This window comes from Pelophylax lessonae, assembly GCF_965119305.1.
Source record: "Pelophylax lessonae genome assembly, chromosome: 13".
NCBI classification, from domain to species: domain Eukaryota; kingdom Metazoa; phylum Chordata; class Amphibia; order Anura; family Ranidae; genus Pelophylax; species Pelophylax lessonae.
Genome location: NC_138780.1, coordinates 43,402,364 through 43,422,753, shown reverse-complemented (window position 1 = coordinate 43,422,753; position 20,390 = coordinate 43,402,364). Strand labels below are relative to the sequence as shown.

The 20,390-nt window shown below is 49.2% G+C and overlaps 1 protein-coding gene across 2 annotated transcripts in view; it reads left to right on the top strand.

Annotated features, from left to right (window-relative positions):
• The window catches only part of LOC309569625 (NACHT, LRR and PYD domains-containing protein 3-like), a 540,899-nt gene that overhangs the window by 383,914 nt on the left and 136,595 nt on the right, over nucleotides 1–20,390 (top strand). For both annotated transcript variants that reach the window (XM_082275519.1, XM_082275518.1), the window contains one exon: nucleotides 19,471–19,635. In XM_082275519.1, coding sequence (XP_082131645.1) covers nucleotides 19,471–19,635 — 165 coding nt within the window. The remainder of the gene's footprint in view (nucleotides 1–19,470; nucleotides 19,636–20,390) is intronic.

Sequence of the window (20,390 nt, the reverse complement as noted above, 5' to 3'; positions counted from 1 at the left end):
TCTTCTGATGGCTCCTTCCAGCAGGATAATGCACCATGTCACAAAGCTCCAATCCTCTCACCACTGGTTTCTTCACCATGACACAGTGGTGGCCGGTGTAATGCCGCTCCCCCATCCATGCGTCCGGCCCCCTAATCTGCATGCAGGGGCGGACGCATGGAGCTTAATGTTTTTTTTTTTTTTAATCACCTGATTAGAGCCAGAGGCTCTAATAGGGTGATGCAAAGGGTGGAGCCGGGGGGCAGAGTAGTGTGCCCCGAGCCCACCCATTGTGTGACAATAGCGAATGAAAATTTGCTATTGTCACACCGATCCTCCTCCTGGCCAATCAGGAAGTGCGTCCGATACTCGCTTCCTGATTGGCCGCAAGGCAAACCCCATGCCATTGGCCGAGGAGGAGGCGGGAGCGGGAGGACTCAATGACGTGCCGCCGGGACTGAGGAGAAGCCAACGCCGGGACACTGATGAGAAGCCACCCGCCGCCGCTGCTGCTCCAGGTAAGTAAGGGGGCATGCACGCTGATCTCTGCATTGGGGGAATGTATGCTGGTCACTGCATTGAAGGGGGCACGCACGCTGATCTCTGCATTGGGGAAATGTATGCTGGTCACTGCATTGAAGGGGGCACGCACGCTGATCTCTGCATTGGGGGAATGTATGCTGGTCACTGCATTGAAGGGGGCACGCACGCTGATCTCTGCATTGGAGGCATGTATGCTGGTTTCTGCATTGAAGGGGGCACGCACGCTGATCTCTGCATTGGGGGAATGTATGCTGGTCACTGCATTGAAGGGGATATGTACGCTGGTCACTGCACTGAAGGGGCGATGTACGCTGGTCACTGCATTGAAGGGGGCATGTACGCTGGTCTCTACATTGAAAGGGGGCATGTACGCTGGTCACTGCATTGAAGGAGGCATGTACGCTGGTCACTGCATTGAAAGGAGGCATGTATGCTGGTCACTGCATTGAAAGGAGGCATGTATGCTGGTCACTGCATTGAAAGGGGGCATGTACGCTGGTCACTGCATTGAAAGGGGGCATGTATGCTGGTCACTGCATTGAAGGGGGCATGTACGCTGGTCACTGCATTGAAAGGGGGCATGTACGCTGGTCACTGCATTGAAAGGGACATGTACGCTGGTCACTGCATTGAAAGGGGCATGTACGCTGGTCACTGCATTGAAAGGGGGCATGTACGCTGGTCACTGCATTGAAAGGGGGCATGTACGCTGGTCACTGCATTGAATGGGGGCATGTACGCTGGTCACTGCATTGAATGTGGGCATGTATGCTGGTCACTGCATTGAAGGGGGCATATACGCTGGTGTAACAATCCTACAGGCTCACGTGAGTCAGAGGACTGCTGGCCGGAGGTAGGAGTGGAGCCCAGTGGCAAGGACCACAGGCAGGTAGTAGGTGCAGGAAGTCTGGCAGTGGCGTGGTCAGACAATCCGGATCGGCTACTGTGGTAGCAGTGCTGGATACCGGATGGACACCAGGTAATACTCTGATGAGGACACGGGTTCACCTGAGGTGTGGAAACTAAGTGCTAGCTGGTTTTCACTAGAGCCTCTGAAGGTGGGGATTGACTGCGCTGCAAGCTAACACCAGGTCGCGGTCCCCAGGATCAATCAGTCAGGCAGAGTGCAGGTTCGGTCCGGAGGTGGAGGAGCATACAAGGGATAACCAGAGAGAAGTCAGAAGAGCCAAAGGTCAGGGCAGGCAGCAGTAAGCGTGGTCAGACAATCCGGATCAGCAACAGAGGTAGCAGTTCAGTAGGTAGGGACAAAGCAGAAGAGTAGTCGGTAGTCAATTCCTGGTCAGCAGTGGATTTGTTTTAGTAGACAAAAGCAGCAGGTGAGGAGAAGCTTGATCAAGGCTCAGGAGCTCAATAATCAGCAAGCTTGAGTGCAAGGGGCTGGACTTGTATAGGGAAGTACCAGGTGTGGGGAATCAAGGGTTATGAACAAGGCTTGGCAAGACTAAGGTTGAAATAATAGGCTTCAGGGAGAAATGTCCAGAGAGGAATGGCCAGAGAGGACGGTAGCCTACGAAGCAGGGCTACCGCCTGGGATGTGGCTGGTCACGGGTTTGAATCCCAACAGCTAGTCACTGCATTGAAAGGGGGCATGTATGCTGGTCACTGCATTGAAAGGGGGTATGCTGGTCACTGTGCGTTGAAAGGGGGCACGCTGGTCACTGTGCATTGAAAGGGGGCACGCTGGTCACTGCGCATTGAAAGGGGGCACACTGGTCACTGTGCATTGAAAGGGGGCACGCTGGTCTCTCTGCATTGAAAGGGGGCACGCTGGTCTCTCTGCATTGAAAGGGGGCACGCTGGTCTCTCTGCATTGAAAGGGGGCACACTATCCCTTATTTACTGAAGGCCCATTTCACACTTTTGCGACCTCAAAGTCACGCAATTTTTGTCTCCACACTCACCATATCTCATCCAATAGAGCACCTTTAGGATGTGGTGGAATGGGAGATTGGTATCATGGATGTGCAGCCAACAAATCTGCAGCAACTGCGTGATATTCTCTTGTCACTATGGAGCAAAATCTCTGTAGCACCCTCCTAAGTAGGTGCTAGTGAGAGAGTATAGTTTTTGGCTCTGTCTGCCTATCAGAGGAGCAGCTGGCAAATCTATATTGCTTTCTGCCTACCGAGGAGCAGGATCTGTTAGTGAGGTCTGCTCAGGGTGTGATTCATTGGGTCTAGATAGTTTCACACTGGTCCAATAGGGAGGCATGTTGGACAGTGGGAGGAAACCTGATCAATGGGTACACAGGCTTTGATACAGTCCTGGTGATTGGTAGAGACTGGCTGTCTCAGTGCATTGTGGGATACTGTATAAAAGCCAGGAGCATGTGTTGCGGGGTCTTCGGCCGATGAGCAGAATCCTGGAGGGAGGCTGGTGGCTGCCTCCTCCTCTGTAGCAGTGACACGTGGGCACAGGCGGTCGGCCTGGGGACTAGAGGAAAGGAACTGAACCCAGAGGTCCAGGAGAGCTGACTGGAGGGGTAGAGACACTGGAGACCCTCAAAAAACAGTATTTTGAGTAAAGGGGATCGTGTCTAGGATCCTGACCTAAGGGGGGCCACCCTGGTGTAGGATAGTCAGAGGACGGGTGTCAGTCTGTGGAGTGAAAGGGGATACTAGGCGTGTATCCGGAAGATAATTTTCCTAACCAAGTCATCTATACAGAGACTTCATCTAGTGGCAAGATGAATCTGCAGCTTGGCTGCATCTTCAGACAGGAGTCCTCATTCATTGTGAATAGTTCAATCTGGAGTATCCCACTCTTCCCTTCTCCCATCCCTAATTTAAATAAAACACTAAAAACAACTACATACCCCTAGACTGTTCATTGACTGAGCCAAAGAATAAAGTGTTAAATTGTGCATGCTGCATTTGCTAATGGTAACCCAGGGGGATCCGAAGGTGAAGAAACCAGCAGTCCTCAAGGGGGCAGTACTGCATATAGGTGCGTCGTCCGGGATTTGCCCCTGGGTTACCGCAATGATTGCTAACGGCAACAGACTAAAAATCTAATGCAATGCTACCTCAAGCAATGTACACTGGAGTGTCAGCAAAGAATGTAATGTCTGCTCTACAGGGACTAGGGAGAGTGGGATGATAAGTCAAGTTTACAATGATGGTTGCCAATGGCAACGGGTGGGCTTTTTTTGTCAAAGAAACAGTGTGTCCTTACAAGTGAAGTGCAGGAGAGTTGACGAAGAGGAGATGAACTGTATTGTACAAAGACTGTGTCTGTTTTGCAGTAATCGGTGCAAGTGGTGAAGAAGAGTAGTGACTCGGGACACGGATCGGTGTCGGGGGTCATGTCTGTGTATATACTGTAAAGAAAAGTGTTGACCGTGCAATTCTTGACAGCGGGACAATTTTCCTAAACAGTGTGGGAGGTCAGTTGGCTTGGCAAGATAGAAGTGCAACTGAGGCCCAAGTAAAAAGCGCGCACTGAAGAGATCTGCCTAGCAGGAGGAGCCACTGCCAGAGCCAGCTAGTCTGGAGTTGTGGGCGGAGGCGCTTCCCATAGACTGCCAATCTGAAAGGAGGAAAGGAGCAGAGACATCACTTCTGCCTTCAGGTGTTGCTGAGAAGGAGACACGTGTGTGAAGGAGCAAGATGGCGGATGTCAGAGTGAGACAGAGCGCAGGGGCTATCCCACGTGTTGGCGGAGTGCCTGAGAAGTTGGCAGAATCACCGGAGTTGGTCCTGTGGAACACCGGAGTGCGGCTAGTACCCAAGGGAGGACTGGCGCTGTGCAGCAGGAAGGACAAGGAGGATCTCGGCTGGTATGTCACCAATGCTTGAATGTGTCCATTCGGCTGCAAGCCTGGAGTCCATGCGGACACTGCTGTGTTTTACTTGTGCAGGCGGTGCAGAGTGAAGGTCAGCCCAGGAAGTTGTGTGTGATCTGGGAGACAGGCTTTGCTCAGGGAGTGCTGGTGCCCATGGGGATCCCTGTAGGTAGAGGAAGGGGAGTGCTGCAAGCACTGCCGGGGGCGGTAGTGCAGACTTACACTGCCATATGCCAGACCATGGAAACTCACACCTCGGAGGTGAAGTGCACTCAGGTGATTCAGGCCACGTCGTGGCCAGGAAGAGGGCCAGCTACCCCTGCACAGGCAGAACTCACTTCTATCAAGGCAGAGGGGAATCAGAGGGCCCCCAGTGTGACAAGTGAAGGGGAGGCTGAAGCCATTGATGTCCCCAGCTTTCAGCATCAGTTTGGATACTTGGAGGAAGGAAATAGATGTCTGGAAGTCTGAGGAAGAGACAGAGTGGGATTAGAGAGCAGAAGAGAGGAGCAGCTCAGCAAGTCCCAGTTTGCCTGACGAGGAGACAAGGGATTCAGTGGTACACATGCAGTGTGCCAAGAATTTGGGGTTCTGCAAGGCCTATGCAACAAGGCCCCCAGAATTGTCCCCAACTAATACCTACACCGGGGCTTGGGATCAAAACGAGGCCTATGCCAAGCTCATCTGGAGAACAGAGACCCAATATTTCCCACCTGGGAGAAGAAACAGACAGACCCTACCCAGGTTCTCAAGATGCCAGCGTCTGATTCAGAGGAAGGTGGCCCTGGAGTATGGATATGACTACCCCTATGCTCCCGGGAGATCATGTTGGAGATCGAGGCAAGAAGAGAGGAGTGGTGCAGTGATGAGATTTGGGAGTTCCTCTACATTCCCAAGCCATACCGGAATAAAGAAAGGCCTGAACTATGGGACACCTTCTGCTCTGTAAAGACCAACTGGAACTTAGGGCGGGCTTTCTACATAGATCGTGTAGAGGTTCGCCGCCAAAACGGGACAGGCCAAGCCTGGTCTGTCTGAGACCCTGACCTGAGGGGGGGCACCCTGGTGTAGAATAGTCAGAAAAGGGATGTCAGCCTGTGAAGTGAAAGGGGATACTGGGCGTGTATCCCAAAAATAATTTTCCTAACCAAGTCATCTATACAGAGACTTAACTCAAATTCATCTAGTGGCAAGGTGAATCTGCAGCTTGGCTGCATCTTCAGACAGGAGTCCTCATTCATTGTGAATAGTTCTATCTGGAGCATCCCACTCTTCCCTTCTCCCATCCCTAATTTTAATAAAACACCAAAAACAACTACATACCCCTAGACTGTTCATTGACTGAGCCAAAGAGTAAAGTGTTAAATTGTGCATGCTTCAGTTGCTAGTGGTAACCCAGGGGGATATGAAGATAAAGAAACCAGCAGTCCTCAAGGTGGCAGTCCTACAAATGTTTCCAACACCTTGCTGTATCTATGCCACGAAGAATGAAGGCACAAGGGGGTCCAACCCACTACTAGCAAGGTGTACCTAATAAAGTGGCTGGTGACATATAATGTGCAAAATACATAAAGAGCAACAAAGTTATCTTATAATATTGCAAACATCAAGAGAAAGTTCATAAATGTGAAAAAGCGGATTTCCTACAACCCATTCACCACTACTTCCATCTCCAATCACCGTACAGTGACTTGTGCAGTCACCGTACAGTGACTTGTGCAGTAACAGAAAAGATTCATCCAGATTGTTTATTTTAAATGGTTTTTATTGAAGTTTTAGCACATCAAAAACAAAACATACAACTAGAGTGCGGTCGCAGCCGCGATGTGAATACAAGGATATGTAATCTATAACAGGGTAGCCACAACAACACAAATAAGGTACAAGAACAAGAGAGGTGGTCAAGCGTAAAATCCTCATACAATGTACAACAAGGTGAATTAAACAATCAACAGAGAATGGACCTGTAAGGCACCTCTATGGCAAGGCAGATTATATCAACAGTGTGTTAAGGGGAGAGAAACAAAGCCCCAGTCTATGGGGAAGAGGAAGTTGTGTGGGATGCTATAGCTTGAGGGAGGGGGTCCATGTTGGCAGCAGCAGGAGGGAGGCCCCCCCCCCCCATGCCATTGCCACCAGGGGTCCCAGTGGGATATAAAAGAGGCATAGGAGGAAGAACGCAACGCCAGTAGACGCTCGTATTGGTAATTCAGATGGACCTGTGAAACCACCTCTGAGGGTCTGGGAGGTGAGGGGTTGCGCCAGTGTCGGGCTATAGCTAGTGAGGAGGCAAGCAAAATGTGGGATACTAGTGTCCGGTATGGCAGGATCTGGGCTGACACTAACATTCGTGATACTAGCTAGGATGGAAAATATCTTCTTCCAGAAGCTTGTGAGAGATTTACAGGACCAAAACGTATGTAGGATGGTGCCTATAGCCCCACAGTCTCGACAGCAGAGTGGAGACACCGTGGGGTAGAAGCGTGACAGTAACATGGGAGTCCGATACCATCTGGTCAAGAGTTTCTGGAACGTTTCCCAGTGGTTGATGCAATGAGAGGAGGTATATGCCCGTTTAAGGGCCGAGGCCCATTGGTGAAGAGAGAATTCTCTGCCAAGGTCTGACTCCCAAGCCTTCATCAGGGGGGTTTTGGACAATTGAGTTTTATTGTTAAGGAGGGAATAGAATAGGGTAATGCCTTTGGTATGAGGTTTAGGGTTCGACAGGTGGTGCCAGGCCTGAAAGTCTAAGTTAAGGGATGGGGGGGGGGGGGTATTTGAGGAGAAAGGACGAAATGCGGGCGTATGAGTAAAGGGCCTTTTTGGGAATGTCGTGTTTCGAGGACAAGGTTTCGGAGGGCAGGGGGGCTGTACCTGAATAAAGCTGGTCTATCCATAGGATGTTGGCCGATTGAAAGAGAGTCAGGGAGAGATGGGGGATCAGAGACTCCAATATTTTGAGGGGAAGTCTAATTTTAGTGTTATTGATGTTAGACAAGGAGTGGGATAGGAGGCATCTCCATGCCAGAATGGAGGCCTGGGTAGGGGGGGATAGGTCGGCAAGGGAGAGCGGTTTCCAAGAGTCTGCTAAGAGCAGGAGGGAGAGATCTCATGTGTTGGAGTAGGCGGCTTCCAGGGTTACCCAGCAAGAGGCCCTGCGGGCATCGAACCAGCAGGGGAGCTGAGTCAACAAAGAGGCTAAGAAGTAGTCTCCAATGTCGGGAAGACCCAAGCCCCCCGTTCTCCTATGGAGCGTAAGGTGCTTGAGGGCGCATCTGGCCTTTTTACCCTGCCACACAAAGCGTTTCATGTGAACCGACAATTTGTTGAGTTGGAGGGAGGACAGTGGTATAGGGAGAGTTCTAAAAAGATATAAGATCTTAGGGAGGAGAAGCATTTTGAACGTAGCAACCCTACCTACCCACGAGAGCTCATGTTTCGCCAGGGCCGTCAGGTCCTTAGCGAGTTGGAGGAGAAGACGGTCAAGGTTGAGGGAGGACGTTTTAGAGAGAGTGGGAGTGAGGGCGATACCTAAGTAAGTTATGGAACGATCGGTCCAGGGGTAAGGGAGGGAGGAAGAGAGATGTAGTTTTGCGTGAGCGTTCACTCCTAGGTCGAGGATGACTAATTTAGAGAAGTTCACCTTATAAAAGGAGACTGCACTAAAGTCTTGTAGGATATTATGGGCAAAGGGGATGGAAACAATGTGATTCGCTAGGGAGAGGATGATATCATCTGCGAAGAGATTGATGGTGTGGGATTGGTGGTTTAGTTTAAAGCCCGTGATGTGTGGATGAGATCTGACAGCTTCGGCCAAGGGTTCTATGGTGAGATTGAAAATGGACGGTGAGAGGGGACAGCCTTGCCGGGTGCCGCTCGTTATGTCAAACATCTTTAAGAGCATACCGTTGGTCAGGACTTTGGCAGAGGGACAGGAGTATAGTGCTAGAATGGAGGACAGAATCTGGCCCTGGAAGCCGAATTTTCGCTGCGTTGCCGTAAGGTACCCCAAATGGACTCGGTCAAACGCCTTCTCCGCGTCTATGGAGAGAAGCAGAGAGGGCGTTCGACTAGATTTGGCATGGTGTATAAGGTTAATCATGCGAAGAGTGGCGTCCGAGGGTTGGCGACCGAGCATAAAGCCGGACTGGTCCAGACCTATGAGGGAAGGGAGCACCAGGTGAAGTCTGTTAGCTAACAGTTTGGCGTATATTTTAACGTCCACGTTCAGAAGTGATATGGGGCGGAAATTTGACAGGGTATCTGGGGGCTTGCCAGGTTTAGGGATGGTGACAACATGGGCCAAGAGCATTTCTTTGGGGAAGGAGCCGTTAGAGGCCGCCGATCGGAAAACTGCTAGGAGATGAGGGGATAAAACGGGAAGGTATGTTTTGAAATATTCTGAGGACAAACCATCGGGGCCCGGGGATTTGCCATTGGGCAAGGAACGAACTACTTTGGAGATCTCCTCGTCAGTGAAGGGGAGATTAAGAGATTCGAGTTGGGATGTAGAAAGGGAGGGGAGGCGAAGTTTGGAGAGGAAATCAGTTATGCTGGCTTCAGTGGGTTGAGGTGTGGAAGTACAGGTGGACAGGTTGTATAGGGATCCATAATAGTCCAAGAATGCGTCGGCAATCGCTTGGGGGTTAGTCAGGGTGGCATGGGTGTGGGGGTGGACCAGGGAGGAGATTTTTGCTTTGGACCTACGTGCCTTGAGGCGGTTGGCAAGGAGTTTGCCAGCCTTGTTGTTGTTGGCATAATAATCAAGTTTCAATTTGCGCATATAGTTATCGTGTTGGGAGGACAGGAGTTCTCTAAGGGAGTGGCGGAGGGCAGCTATCTCATCTGCTAGGGCTTGGGAGGGGGAAGTCATGTTCTGGGTATCTAGGGTACGGAGATCAGCCAGGGTTTTATCTAATTTGAAGCGGAAGGACTTACAAAGTTGGGCATTAAGTTTAATGAGGATACCCCTGATGAAGGCTTTGTGGGCACACCAATGATTAAACACAGTGGTATCAGAGGGAGAGTTCAATGAGAAATACTGTTGGAGCTCCTGAGATATAAGTTGTCGGGTTGTAGGGTCCTGAAAGAGGGACGTGTTACACCTCCATATTCTCGCCGTGGCAAAGGAATTCCCTACTTCCAGAAGGATGGATATTGGAGCGTGGTCGGACCACACAATATCATGTATAGAGGCTTCAGTGACTCTCTGCAGGAGAGTTTTGTCTACTAAAAAGAAATCTAGGTGAGAATAGGAGTTGTGACAGGGGGAGTAGTATGTATAGGACCTTTCGGTGGAATGCAGACAGCGCCAAGCGTCGTATAGGTCCTCCGAGCCCAGCAGAGCCGCCAAGAAAGGGGCACCCCTGCCACGCGGGGAGGACGTATTGAGACTCAGACTGACTGGGCATTCAGAGCACCGCACACTATAAGGTTGCCATACCTCGAGCTTGACACTTTTTTTATAAGCTTGCGGAGAAACCTGACTAGTCTGGATTTGGGTGCATACGCAGACACTAGAGTGAGCGGTAGGTTATTAATAATACATTTCAATATAATGTAGCGACCATCTGGATCTATGATGGAGTCCGTAAGAGAGAATGTTACCGTATCCCGTATAGCGATCATCACGCCCCTTTTCTTTTCCCTGGCTGAGGCCTGAAAGACATGAGGGAAGGCCGGGTGCGAGCATTTTGGAGAAGCAGAAATGTCAAAGTGGGTCTCCTGGACTGCTAGAACGTCCGCTTTCGGGTGCAGAGCCTCTTGCCATAGAGATCGTCTCTTGGCCGGGTGGTCGAGACCACGGGCATTAATGGAGACAAACTTTACACCCATTGCAGATGGAAAGGAGGAGGATTAGAGTTCCTTCGCTGGAGTAAAAAGTAAGGGAGATGAGGGGGAGGTGATCTTATGCGGAGGAGTAGGTTGTTCATCATCGGTGTAATGGACATCAGGAACTGAAGTAGGAAGGAGAGTTTACATGTAGAAAGCGGTAGCCAGTACGTGGGGACGGTTTGAAGATCATAATCCACAACGGAGTAGGGGAGCACAATGAGGATAAACAAAAATTCAAAAGAGCGCTTGACCATGAGAACAGGTGAGGTCCTGGAAAAAACCCAGGTCCAAAAAAAAAACAAAATACAAAAAACACAAAAAAAAAGAAAAAAGCCAAAGGTAAAAAAGTGACCCTGGGAGGGTCAGAGCAGTTGGCACTGCATGGAGAGGGGGAGAACGGGTACATCAGGGAGTACCCGCTATACACTCAGGGAACAAAAGGAGGTGATGCGATGAAAAGGGCCTCCTTGACCCCCTGATTTTTCTTGGAGGGCCGCTGGTAGGAGACTGTATGCCACTCCTGGCGAAGGTGGGTAAGGGGCGGTGGGGCAGCCAGATTCTGCCCGTCATGGCCTTCAGGCAAGATGCTCCAGGCTCTTAGGAGATGCAGTCCCTCTTCCAAGGTATTGATGAAATGCTTAGAGCCGTCTTTAGAGATTTCCAACTTGGCCGGGTATTTCCAACGGTAAATTAGCTTGTTGTTGCGTAAGGCCTTTGTGATGGAGGAGAGATTGCGACGTCTCTGGAGGGTGTATTGGGAAAGGTCAGGCAGGACTTGCAGGTTGGCAGCTTGAGGTGGAAGGTCTTTTCTCTGGCGAAAAGCAGAGAGGAGGTCTTCTTTAACATTATAAAAGTGAATGCGGAGCAGTACATCACGGGGGGTTTCTTTAGGTAGGAAAGAGGGTTTAGGTACCTGATGAATCCTATCAATAGTTAAGTCAGCATGTGAGAGGGATGGAAGAACGGCCAGGAATAGATCTTTGGCAAAATGGGGAAGTTGTTGAGGCTGAACTTCTTCTGGAATTCCACGGATCTTCAGGTTATTCCTGCGGGACCTGTCCTCTAAATCTGCTATTTTGGCTTGCATAGATGAAATAACCTCATGATGAGAGGAGTGAGAGTCCACAAGAGAGTTGAATGAGGATGTAACCTCACTCATGTGTACTTCAACTTGATTAACCCTTTCTCCTAAATGTGCAATGCCTGCTCTGCATTCTCTGAGGCAGGACTGGGTATCTGCGTGAAGGGAAGTTCTCAGGGTTCGCAGCATATCCACCATTAAGGCCACAGAGAGAGGCTGGTCAGATATGGGAAAGTCCTGGAAGGGGTCTGGGGAGGGGGCCGCCAGAGTGTCCATGTCAGTGGAGTATGCCTCATAGTGGAGGGCCTCAAACCGCGGCCTAGATTTGGCCGGGCTTCTGGACGTCGGTGAGGAGGGCACAGAGTGAGGGGAGGAAGAGGGAGATCGAGGACTTGCCTGGTCCTGTAGATGCCTCTGGTCCGGGAGAGATTCCCTCAGTGGATGGCTCGGGATGCTGAGCCGGAGGTCGGAGCCCCGCGGTGGCGCCATCTTGGATTCTTCCACGCTGCATAGGGGGGAAGAAGGCAGAGAGTTTCTTCACCGGAGGGGGATCTGCCCGGCGTTGGCGCATCTCCAGGGGTGGCGGAGAGAGTAGCGGAGCTGATGCGGCTAGCGTAGACTTGCTAGCGGGAGCAGGAGGTCAGATGTGAGCCGATGTTTCCCTGAGCGGAGTTCTGCAACTATGCAGCCATGTTCACCGGCGGTTGCCACGCCCCCTCCATCCAGATGGTTTAAATCAATGCTGATCAGCTGCCACCTCTTTGCAGCAACTTCAATCAACCTCCACCACACCAGTGAGCAAACAGGTCACTTAACAGGTCACTTACCAAAAGGTTTGTCTCCACAAGCAAGGCCCAGACATGCATGTTTATATCCTTCCAGCAGCATCACTCCGCTCAACCCGGCTTCTGATGAGAACAGACTGTGCCACAGAATATCACACCTCCAGGTAGTATCTCCAATATCACCCGAGGTATCCAGACAATGGCCGCAATCACATCACATAGAAAAGAAAAAGCCTCCATAGTACATAATCCTTAAATATATATTGAATGACAGATTGTAAACTTCCATCATATACACGAGTATACACAGAACTCAGAGCACACACCAATTCGGACTGCAGCCGTGTGCGATTATATCACTTCCTTCACTCCATCATGAACGGCTGCAGTTCGGAGCGGTGTGTGCTCTGAGTTCTGTGTATACTTAAGCAGAGTGGTGCTGCTGGAAGGATATAAACATGCATGTCTGGGCCTTGCTTGTGGGGACAAACCTTTTGGTAAGTGACGATTGAAGTTGCTGCAAAGAGGTGGCAGCTGATCAACATTGATTTAAACCATCTGGATGAATCTTTGGAACTCATTATTTTTGTTACTGCACAAGTCACTGTATTGTGATTGGAGATGGAAGTAGTGGTGAATGAGTTGTAGGTAATTAGCTTTTTCACGTTTATGTACTTTCTCTTGATGTTTCCATTTTTTAGAGGTAACTTTGTTGCTTTTCTTTTTTTTTTTTTTATTAAAAATTTTCAAGTTAAACAAAACATTGGACAAGGATATGCATGTATAATACACAGAATAAAACAAGAACTCGTGGAGGGGGTTGGGGGCAGCCTGCCCACTGATAGCGAGCAGGGTAGGGGAACTCTGAGTAGGGGAGGGGTCCAAGCTCCAAGTCCTAGGGTTTGCTAGGGAAGGGTCATGGGGGGGTAACGACTGGGGGAGTCTCATGGATCGGAAAAATGAAGGGATCAGGGGGGGAGTCCAAAACATTGTCGATGTAACTCGAGAAGACATTCCATTTGGCGTTGAAGGCGGCGGCCGCATGTGGAGCAGCAGAATCCATGTTGAGGCGGTCAATGGAGTGGAGTGTGGTTAGCTCTGACCGAAGCATGGATATGTGGGGAGGAGAGGTGGCTATCCATTGTTTTAAGATCAAACGTCTGGTGATGAGCAATGTGGTCAGGATCCAAAGACGAGGTGAGTCAGCTGAAGTGCTGGACCATTTCTGTAGACGCTTGTCCCAGTAACCAAAGAGCAATAACAGAGGGTCTTTTGGTGCGGAAACAGTGGTTACCGTTGTTATGAATGCTAAAACCCGGTCCCAGAATGCAGAGATCGGAGCACAGTCCCAGAATTTGTGGAAGAGGGAAGGTCTCTCAGCATGGCATAGAGTGCATTTGTGGGCATCCGGAATCGATTTGTCCGACAAGAAAGGGATATGAGCCCTATGGAATATTTTAAGTTGAGTCTCTTTCCACGTGGCATTAGGGGTAAGGTTTAGGGTGGTCCGAAGACCGCTGATTATCTTGGGCAACGTGTCCTCGCCCGGGAGGTCTTTAAGCCAGTTCGATGCTGAGGAAGTGAAGGAGGCAGGTGGGCAGAGTTGGATGAGTGGTTTATAAATATCCAAGATGGTATACTTGCCAGAGTCCAGTAGGGCGTCAATGAGAGAGAGCTTGAACCTGCTGTCAGGTTTAGGTAGTGTGCCACGTATGAAGTGACGGCATTGCACCATGTAAAAAGAATCAGAGGGTGGCAAATTGTAAGTTTCCGATAATTCAGTACAAGACAGCAAAAGTCCAGTTTGTGGGTTGCAAAATTGGATGAAACTGATCAGTCCCTTTGACTCCCATCCCTTATAGACCGCATGTTCCAAGCCGGGGGGAAAAGCGGGGTTCCCCCGAATTGGGAGATGTTTGGAGAAGTATAGGGGTAGTTTTAAGAGTTTCCTCACCTCCCTCCACGCCATAACCGTGTCCCGCAGGAGCAGGTTATGTCGCAGTGCGGGTGAAAGTTGGACCCATTTGGCATGTAGGAGTGAGGCTAGTGTAAAAGGGCTAGACATCTGGGATTCTAACTCGAAGTTTGAGAATTGTGAGGTCCGAGATATCCAGTCCAGTGCCACTCTCAATAAGCATGACAGGTTATACAAACGAATATCAGGAAAATTTATACCGGCGTCTCGCCTGGGGAGGCACAATTTTTTCGAGGAGATGCGGGGTCTTTTTCCTCGCCAAAGAAACCTGGAGAATGCCCTGGAGAGGTCCTGAACGTCCTTATGCTTAATCAATAAAGAGAGAGTTTGAAGGAAATATAAAATGCGGGCAAAACTGACCATTTTGATCAGGTGGCATCTCCCCAAAAGAGACAGCGGCAGATCCTTCCAGTTTTCCAGTTCCCCCTTCACTTTGGCAAACAGTGGCGGGTAATTGAGGGTATAGATAGACGCGGGGGTCCTTCCAATTTTTATGCCAAGGTAGGTAATAGAGTGTGTCGCTATTTTAAAGGGAGAGTCCGATTCCCACCCCCGGGCTGTGCCCAACCCCAGGGGGAGAATCTCGCTCTTGGAATAATTAATTTTGAGGCCCGAACATTTCCTGAAGGCGTCAAACGTGGATACAATCGTGGGGATGTCAGCAGAAGGGCATGAGGTGAAGAGGAGGATGTCATCTGCAAATAAAGAGATCCTCAGGTCCAGGTGACCCAGGCGGACCCCATGTAGGGGGGCAGGGCCAGAGAGATACCTAGATAGGGGTTCCATAGCCAGGTTAAAGAGTAAGGGAGACAGTGGGCAGCCTTGGCGGGTGCCTTTAAACAGTCTAAAGTCTGCAGTCATAGAACCACCTAGGCAAAGTCTGGCCGTCGGGGAAGCGTACATAGATGTAATCAAGCGGACGAACGGACCCTGAAACCCCATGGTATCCAAGACTTTACGCAGCCAGACAAAGTTGACATTGTCTAATGCCTTTTCGGCATCTAAAGTCACTATAGCCAAGTCTTGGGATGGGTGCAACCGTGCTTGTTCCAGTACCAGCAGTACTTTACGTATATTCGCCGTTGCCGATCTTCCCTTAATGAAGCTGGACTGTGTGGGGTGGATCAAGTGGGGCATAATAACAGCCAATCGTTAGGCTACAATTTTTGACAGGATCTTCACGTCAAGGTTGAGCAACGAGATAGGGCGGTAGGATCCCGGCTCTAGGGGGTCTTTGCCCTTTTTTGCAAGTAGCTTAATTGTGGCTTGGTTACCCGTTGGGAGGTATGGCCCGCCGTCCCAAATGCTGGCGTATACCTCCACCAAAGTAGGAACTAGGCTTGCTGTTTGTAAAATTCCCCTGTGAGGCAGTCAGGCCCAGGTGATTTACTCGCCATGAAATGTTTTATCGTGTGCGTGACCTCTTCTGCCGATATCGGAGCGTTTAACATGTCGAGCTGTGCCGGGGTAATGCGAGGGAGGCCCGTGCCCGATAGAAACATCTCGCCCGATGTATCATCTACATTTTCCGGGCCATATAGCGAAGAATAAAAATCTCTCATGATACGTTGCACGCCTTGGGGGGTGGCATCGACTATACCTGACGGATCCCGCAGGGACCCAATATGTGTGGGTGACGGACGACCCTTGCACATTTTCGCCATCAGTTTGCCAGCCTTATTGCCGAACTTGTGCAAGGATGCTGCAAAATGGGCTGTGTGTATACGTTCTACTTTATCGGCCCATTCGTTGAAATTCTTTTTGGCCAAGACCCATATTTCCCTTGTCGACTGGGTATGCCAGTAATAGATTGCGTTGCGCCTCGCGAAGATGTTCACTTGCCGATTTATAGCCGCCCTTCGCGTGTCGTTTGTATGCCGCCGCATAGGAGATAATCCAGCCTCTCAGGAAGGCTTTACCCGCTTCCCAAAATAGCTGGGGGGAGGAGGTGTATGACACGTTAGATTCAGAGTATTCCTGCCATGCCCTTTCCAAATACCCGTTAAAGTCTGCGTTATTAGCCAGGAAAGATGGGAACCGCCATATCAGGGGGACAACAGGGGAACCAGTAAGGTCAATAGATAGGGAGAGAGGGGAGTGGTCCGATATCACCATGTCGTGGATTACAGCGTCTTGTGTTACTGGGAGGAGAGAGTCAGAGCAAAACAGATAGTCGATTCTCGTGAAAATTTTGTGAGGGTGGGAGTAAAAGGTGTACTCCCGGTCAGTCGGGTGGAAATGTCGCCATACATCCGTTAGTGAGAGGGAGTCGGTGAGCGTAGCTAGAGGGGTGGGGGAACCGCCCGTACTAGGTCGCGCATCCGAGAGGGACCGTGATCTATCAAGAACCGGGTTCATGACAGCATTGAAGTCGCCCCCCATCAGATGGGGGATAGGAGGGAGTGCTAGGGTTCGAGCAGATAACATTGAGTAAAAAGACTGGTCAAAAACATTGGGAGCGTAGACGTTAGTGATGATGAACTCCTTGCTGTTGATGCGGATGTGGGCCGAGACATAGCGGCCCTCCGTGTCCCCATCCATAGCGAGAACTTCTACAAGAGCCATTTATGAAACAAAATGAGAACACCCGCATTGCACCCGAGCGCTGCAGAGCCTACCACCTTGCCTACCCAAAGTTTTTCCATGCGAGTCATGTCAGCAGAGAGAAGGTGCGATTCCTGGATAAGAGCTATATCGGCCCGGAGGCGTTTAAGATGCCTCAGGACTTTCATTCTCTTAGCCGGGGATCGAAGACCTTTAACATTCCAGGATATCAGCGTCATAATTTAGCCGAAGGGGTTGGGTGCATGTCACATTCTGTAATGTACCTAACCATTATCGGGGGGATAGCTAGATGTATACGAATTAAATGAAACCGCCACCTGGTACGAGCCTGTCGCCACATATGCATAGTGACCGTGAGGAGTTTGACCCCTGGGGAGAGGGACTGAGGAAGGGGGGGACTGGAAAACTGGATAGGAAAAAACAAAAATACAACAAGAACATAAACATAGTCGCAAGGACTTCTCTTTTTTCCGCATGAGTATGCGATGGAGCACAGCTCCCCAAGTGCGTCTCCAGACATTATAAGGGACAAAGTGTACCCTGACAGAGGACGTGTCCGCAGAGACTTAGGTCGCGACCTACGACTGAGCATTGTGCAGCCATGGCATATAGAGCACTGCGAAAGAAAAAAGGGCAATAAAAGAAACTAATGAACAGCAGAAATATACCCTTGATAACAAAGTAACAGAATACAATACAAATCTCCAGTGATAGCGAACGATCTTACGTTATCAGCCGTCGAACGGCCAGAGCCACCCGGGAGATCGGCCCAGAGGAAAACGATCCAAAGGCCCACTTAGAGGTAGAAAGCACAGTGATTTTTTGAGAAGTGTCAGCGGGGAGGGCCACCACGGCCAGAGCTAACTACCTCGGAGTATCGTTGGCGCTTTGGGGATTATTTTCTGGGGCTGTGAGGAATGTCCGGTCTGGAAAAAGAGAGGGATTTAGCTGAATTGTTGTGACCTGGTTTACCATGGTAAAGTGAGCGGACAAATTTTTCTGCCTCTGTAGGATCCTGGAAGGATAGTTGGTTGCCGTTCGGGGCACAAAGGCGCAGGGTCGCCGGGTAGGCCAGGGTAAATTTTATGCGTTCCTGGTGCAGCTGGGAGCATACGGTTTGGAAAGTTTTGCGTTTATTTGCGACTTCAACTGAATAGTCTGCAAAGATAAGGATTTTCATACCTTCGATCTGGAAGTGTGGGTTCTGGCGGAACTTCTGAAGGATGGCAGATTTGTCTGCGTAGTTTAAGTATTTCGCAATGACAGGGCGAGGGGTCTTACGTTCCTCCGAGTAGAGACCCATTCTGTGAGCCCGTTCAACCACACAGGTCCCTTGTATGCCCAAGGCCGCAGGGATTTTCCGTGCGCAAATTTCAGGAATGGCCGAGGGTTGGACGGATTCTGGAATCCCTATAAATCTTAGGTTACTCCGCCGAGACCTATTCTCCAGGTCCTCCAGTTTGTCCATGATAAGACGATTGATTTTGTCTTGGGTTTGCTCCGTGCCTTGCATTTGATAAATCTCGTCTTCCGCACTGGAAATCCGGGTTTTGGCCTCATTTGGCGATGCGAGTGAGACTCCAGCTCTTTCCTTATAGCAGTCATGCCTGCAGACACGGCCTGTTCCACCGATGCCTTGATCGTGGGGGTGAGCAGCTCCTCCACCGCTTTCGCAATCCTCTCAGTGGAGGGGTCTGGGACCGAAGTGGGCGCCGTGGTGGGTGGCCGGAGGTCACCTTCTGGCTGCCTGGTAGTGTCCATGGCTGCCGAGTCTGCCGTCGGACCGGAGTAGGCCGCGACCGCGGCCTCGATTTGTGCCGAGCCCGGCGGTGGCCTCGCGGCCGGTTTTTCCAAGAAACGTTCCATCCCGGAACGAAGTGCGGGCAGCGGCCGGGTCCGGGTGGTGTCCTGAGGCAGAAGAGGATGCTGGAGGCGGGCTGGATGTGTCGGGCAGGGTTTTTTATGCCGGTTTGCTGGGGCGCATCGCGGGAGCTGCTTTAGAGCCTGCTACTCCATGCGGTGCCGGAACCGGAAGTCAACTTTGTTGCTTTTCATGTTTGTGTATTTTTGTACATTATATGTTATATAGATTGAAGTGGGTGTAAATAGGTTGCAAGAGATCTTCCCTTGCTCACAAGTATGAAAGTACATTTTTGTAGTGAATTTAATTGTTATATTTGATGAGTATTGGTGGAGTTCGCACATCTAGTATAATATGGAAGACTGCAGCACTAGTATATAACATATCAAACAATATAAATGTGATAATATAACAATACAAGTGAGACTCCTCAACACAAAACTCCATATAAGTGTATATATAACAATGGTATGGAGACTATTTCACTGATAACTAATGAAGAGAATTTATAATCAGCATATATAAAATTAGTTCAGCAATATTAGTACAAATGTTCTAAAAAGGTCCAAAAGAAAAACAGTAATAAATAAATCTTCTCCACACCATTGAATCAAATCCTCCACCATGATGTTCAAAGGAAATCCCAAAGTGCAACTGTGTCACTTTTAGTCAATGAAGTTTCCACAACACGAGTGAGACTTCTGTGACCATCAAAGTGAATCCCCACAACTGAATGGAAGACTTAGCAGAAGGTTGGAGGTTAAAGCCTAGAGGTCAGTGTGAGTGTGTATGGTACAATCCCCATACAGGAATAATGAATGGATCACACCACCTCATCCACTTCTCATCTCACATTTACTAATTGGGATCCACAAAATGAGTAATCTCCAATAGTGTAGATGATAGATCGTGTTTTATAGAGTTATCTAATATAAAATGATTCCAATAAAGAGAAATGAGTTCCATGTATGTAGAGAATAGTTACATTCATTCCTGGGGGAGAAAATCATTTTCTTCTGGTAAAATTCTTCTCTTCTACAGATTGTCCAAGAATGACCTGACAGACAGTTCCTGCCCCCACCTGGCATCTGGAATAAGAAATAACCAGACACTGAGGACACTGAACCTGTCTGATAACTATCTGGAGGGTCCTCATTTCAGGGATCTGATGGAAGCTCTGACAACAAGCCGGATAGAGGAATTACTGTGAGTATAACAGGACTGACTGAGACAATAATATTCTGGGACAGTTTTATATCTAAACCACATAAATAATATAGAAATATGAGAATGTCATCAAAATCCATCCTTAGGCTCCATAAATATCCAATCCTGGACTGTTCTGTCCAAACTTCATAAATCAAAAAATAATAATGAAGATATATTTCATCTCCTGTTTGTTTCTATATATTGCCAATATCAGACACTTCTCTAAAGCTGGATATAAGAAAAATGTAAAAATGAAATATCTGCACTAAAAAACGTGAAAACTTTGTGGAAAATCTAATGAATGAAAAGCATCCGCCAGCAGGTAGTCTGATATAGAAGTACAAATAGTATAATATAATTCTATGCATAGAGCCCTACACTTAGTGACAAAATGTGTGATGAAACAAATGAGAAATCTGCACCCTACAATGTGTCCGAATACCAACACTTGCTGAAAATGTAAAACATTTAATGTAGATGTGCGAACTCCACCAATAGGGATCAAATCTAACAATGAAATCCACTACAAAAATCAACTTTCATACATGTGAGCAAGAGCAGATCTTCTCCAACATATTCACATCAACTTCAATCTTCACTCACCAACCTCTTTATTAGGTACACCTGTTCAATTGCTTGGTAATACAAATTGCTGATCAGCCAATTACAATGAAGCAACTCAAAGCATTTAGGCATCTAGACATGGTGAAGATGACTTATTGAAGTTCAAACTGAGCATTATATACACGAGT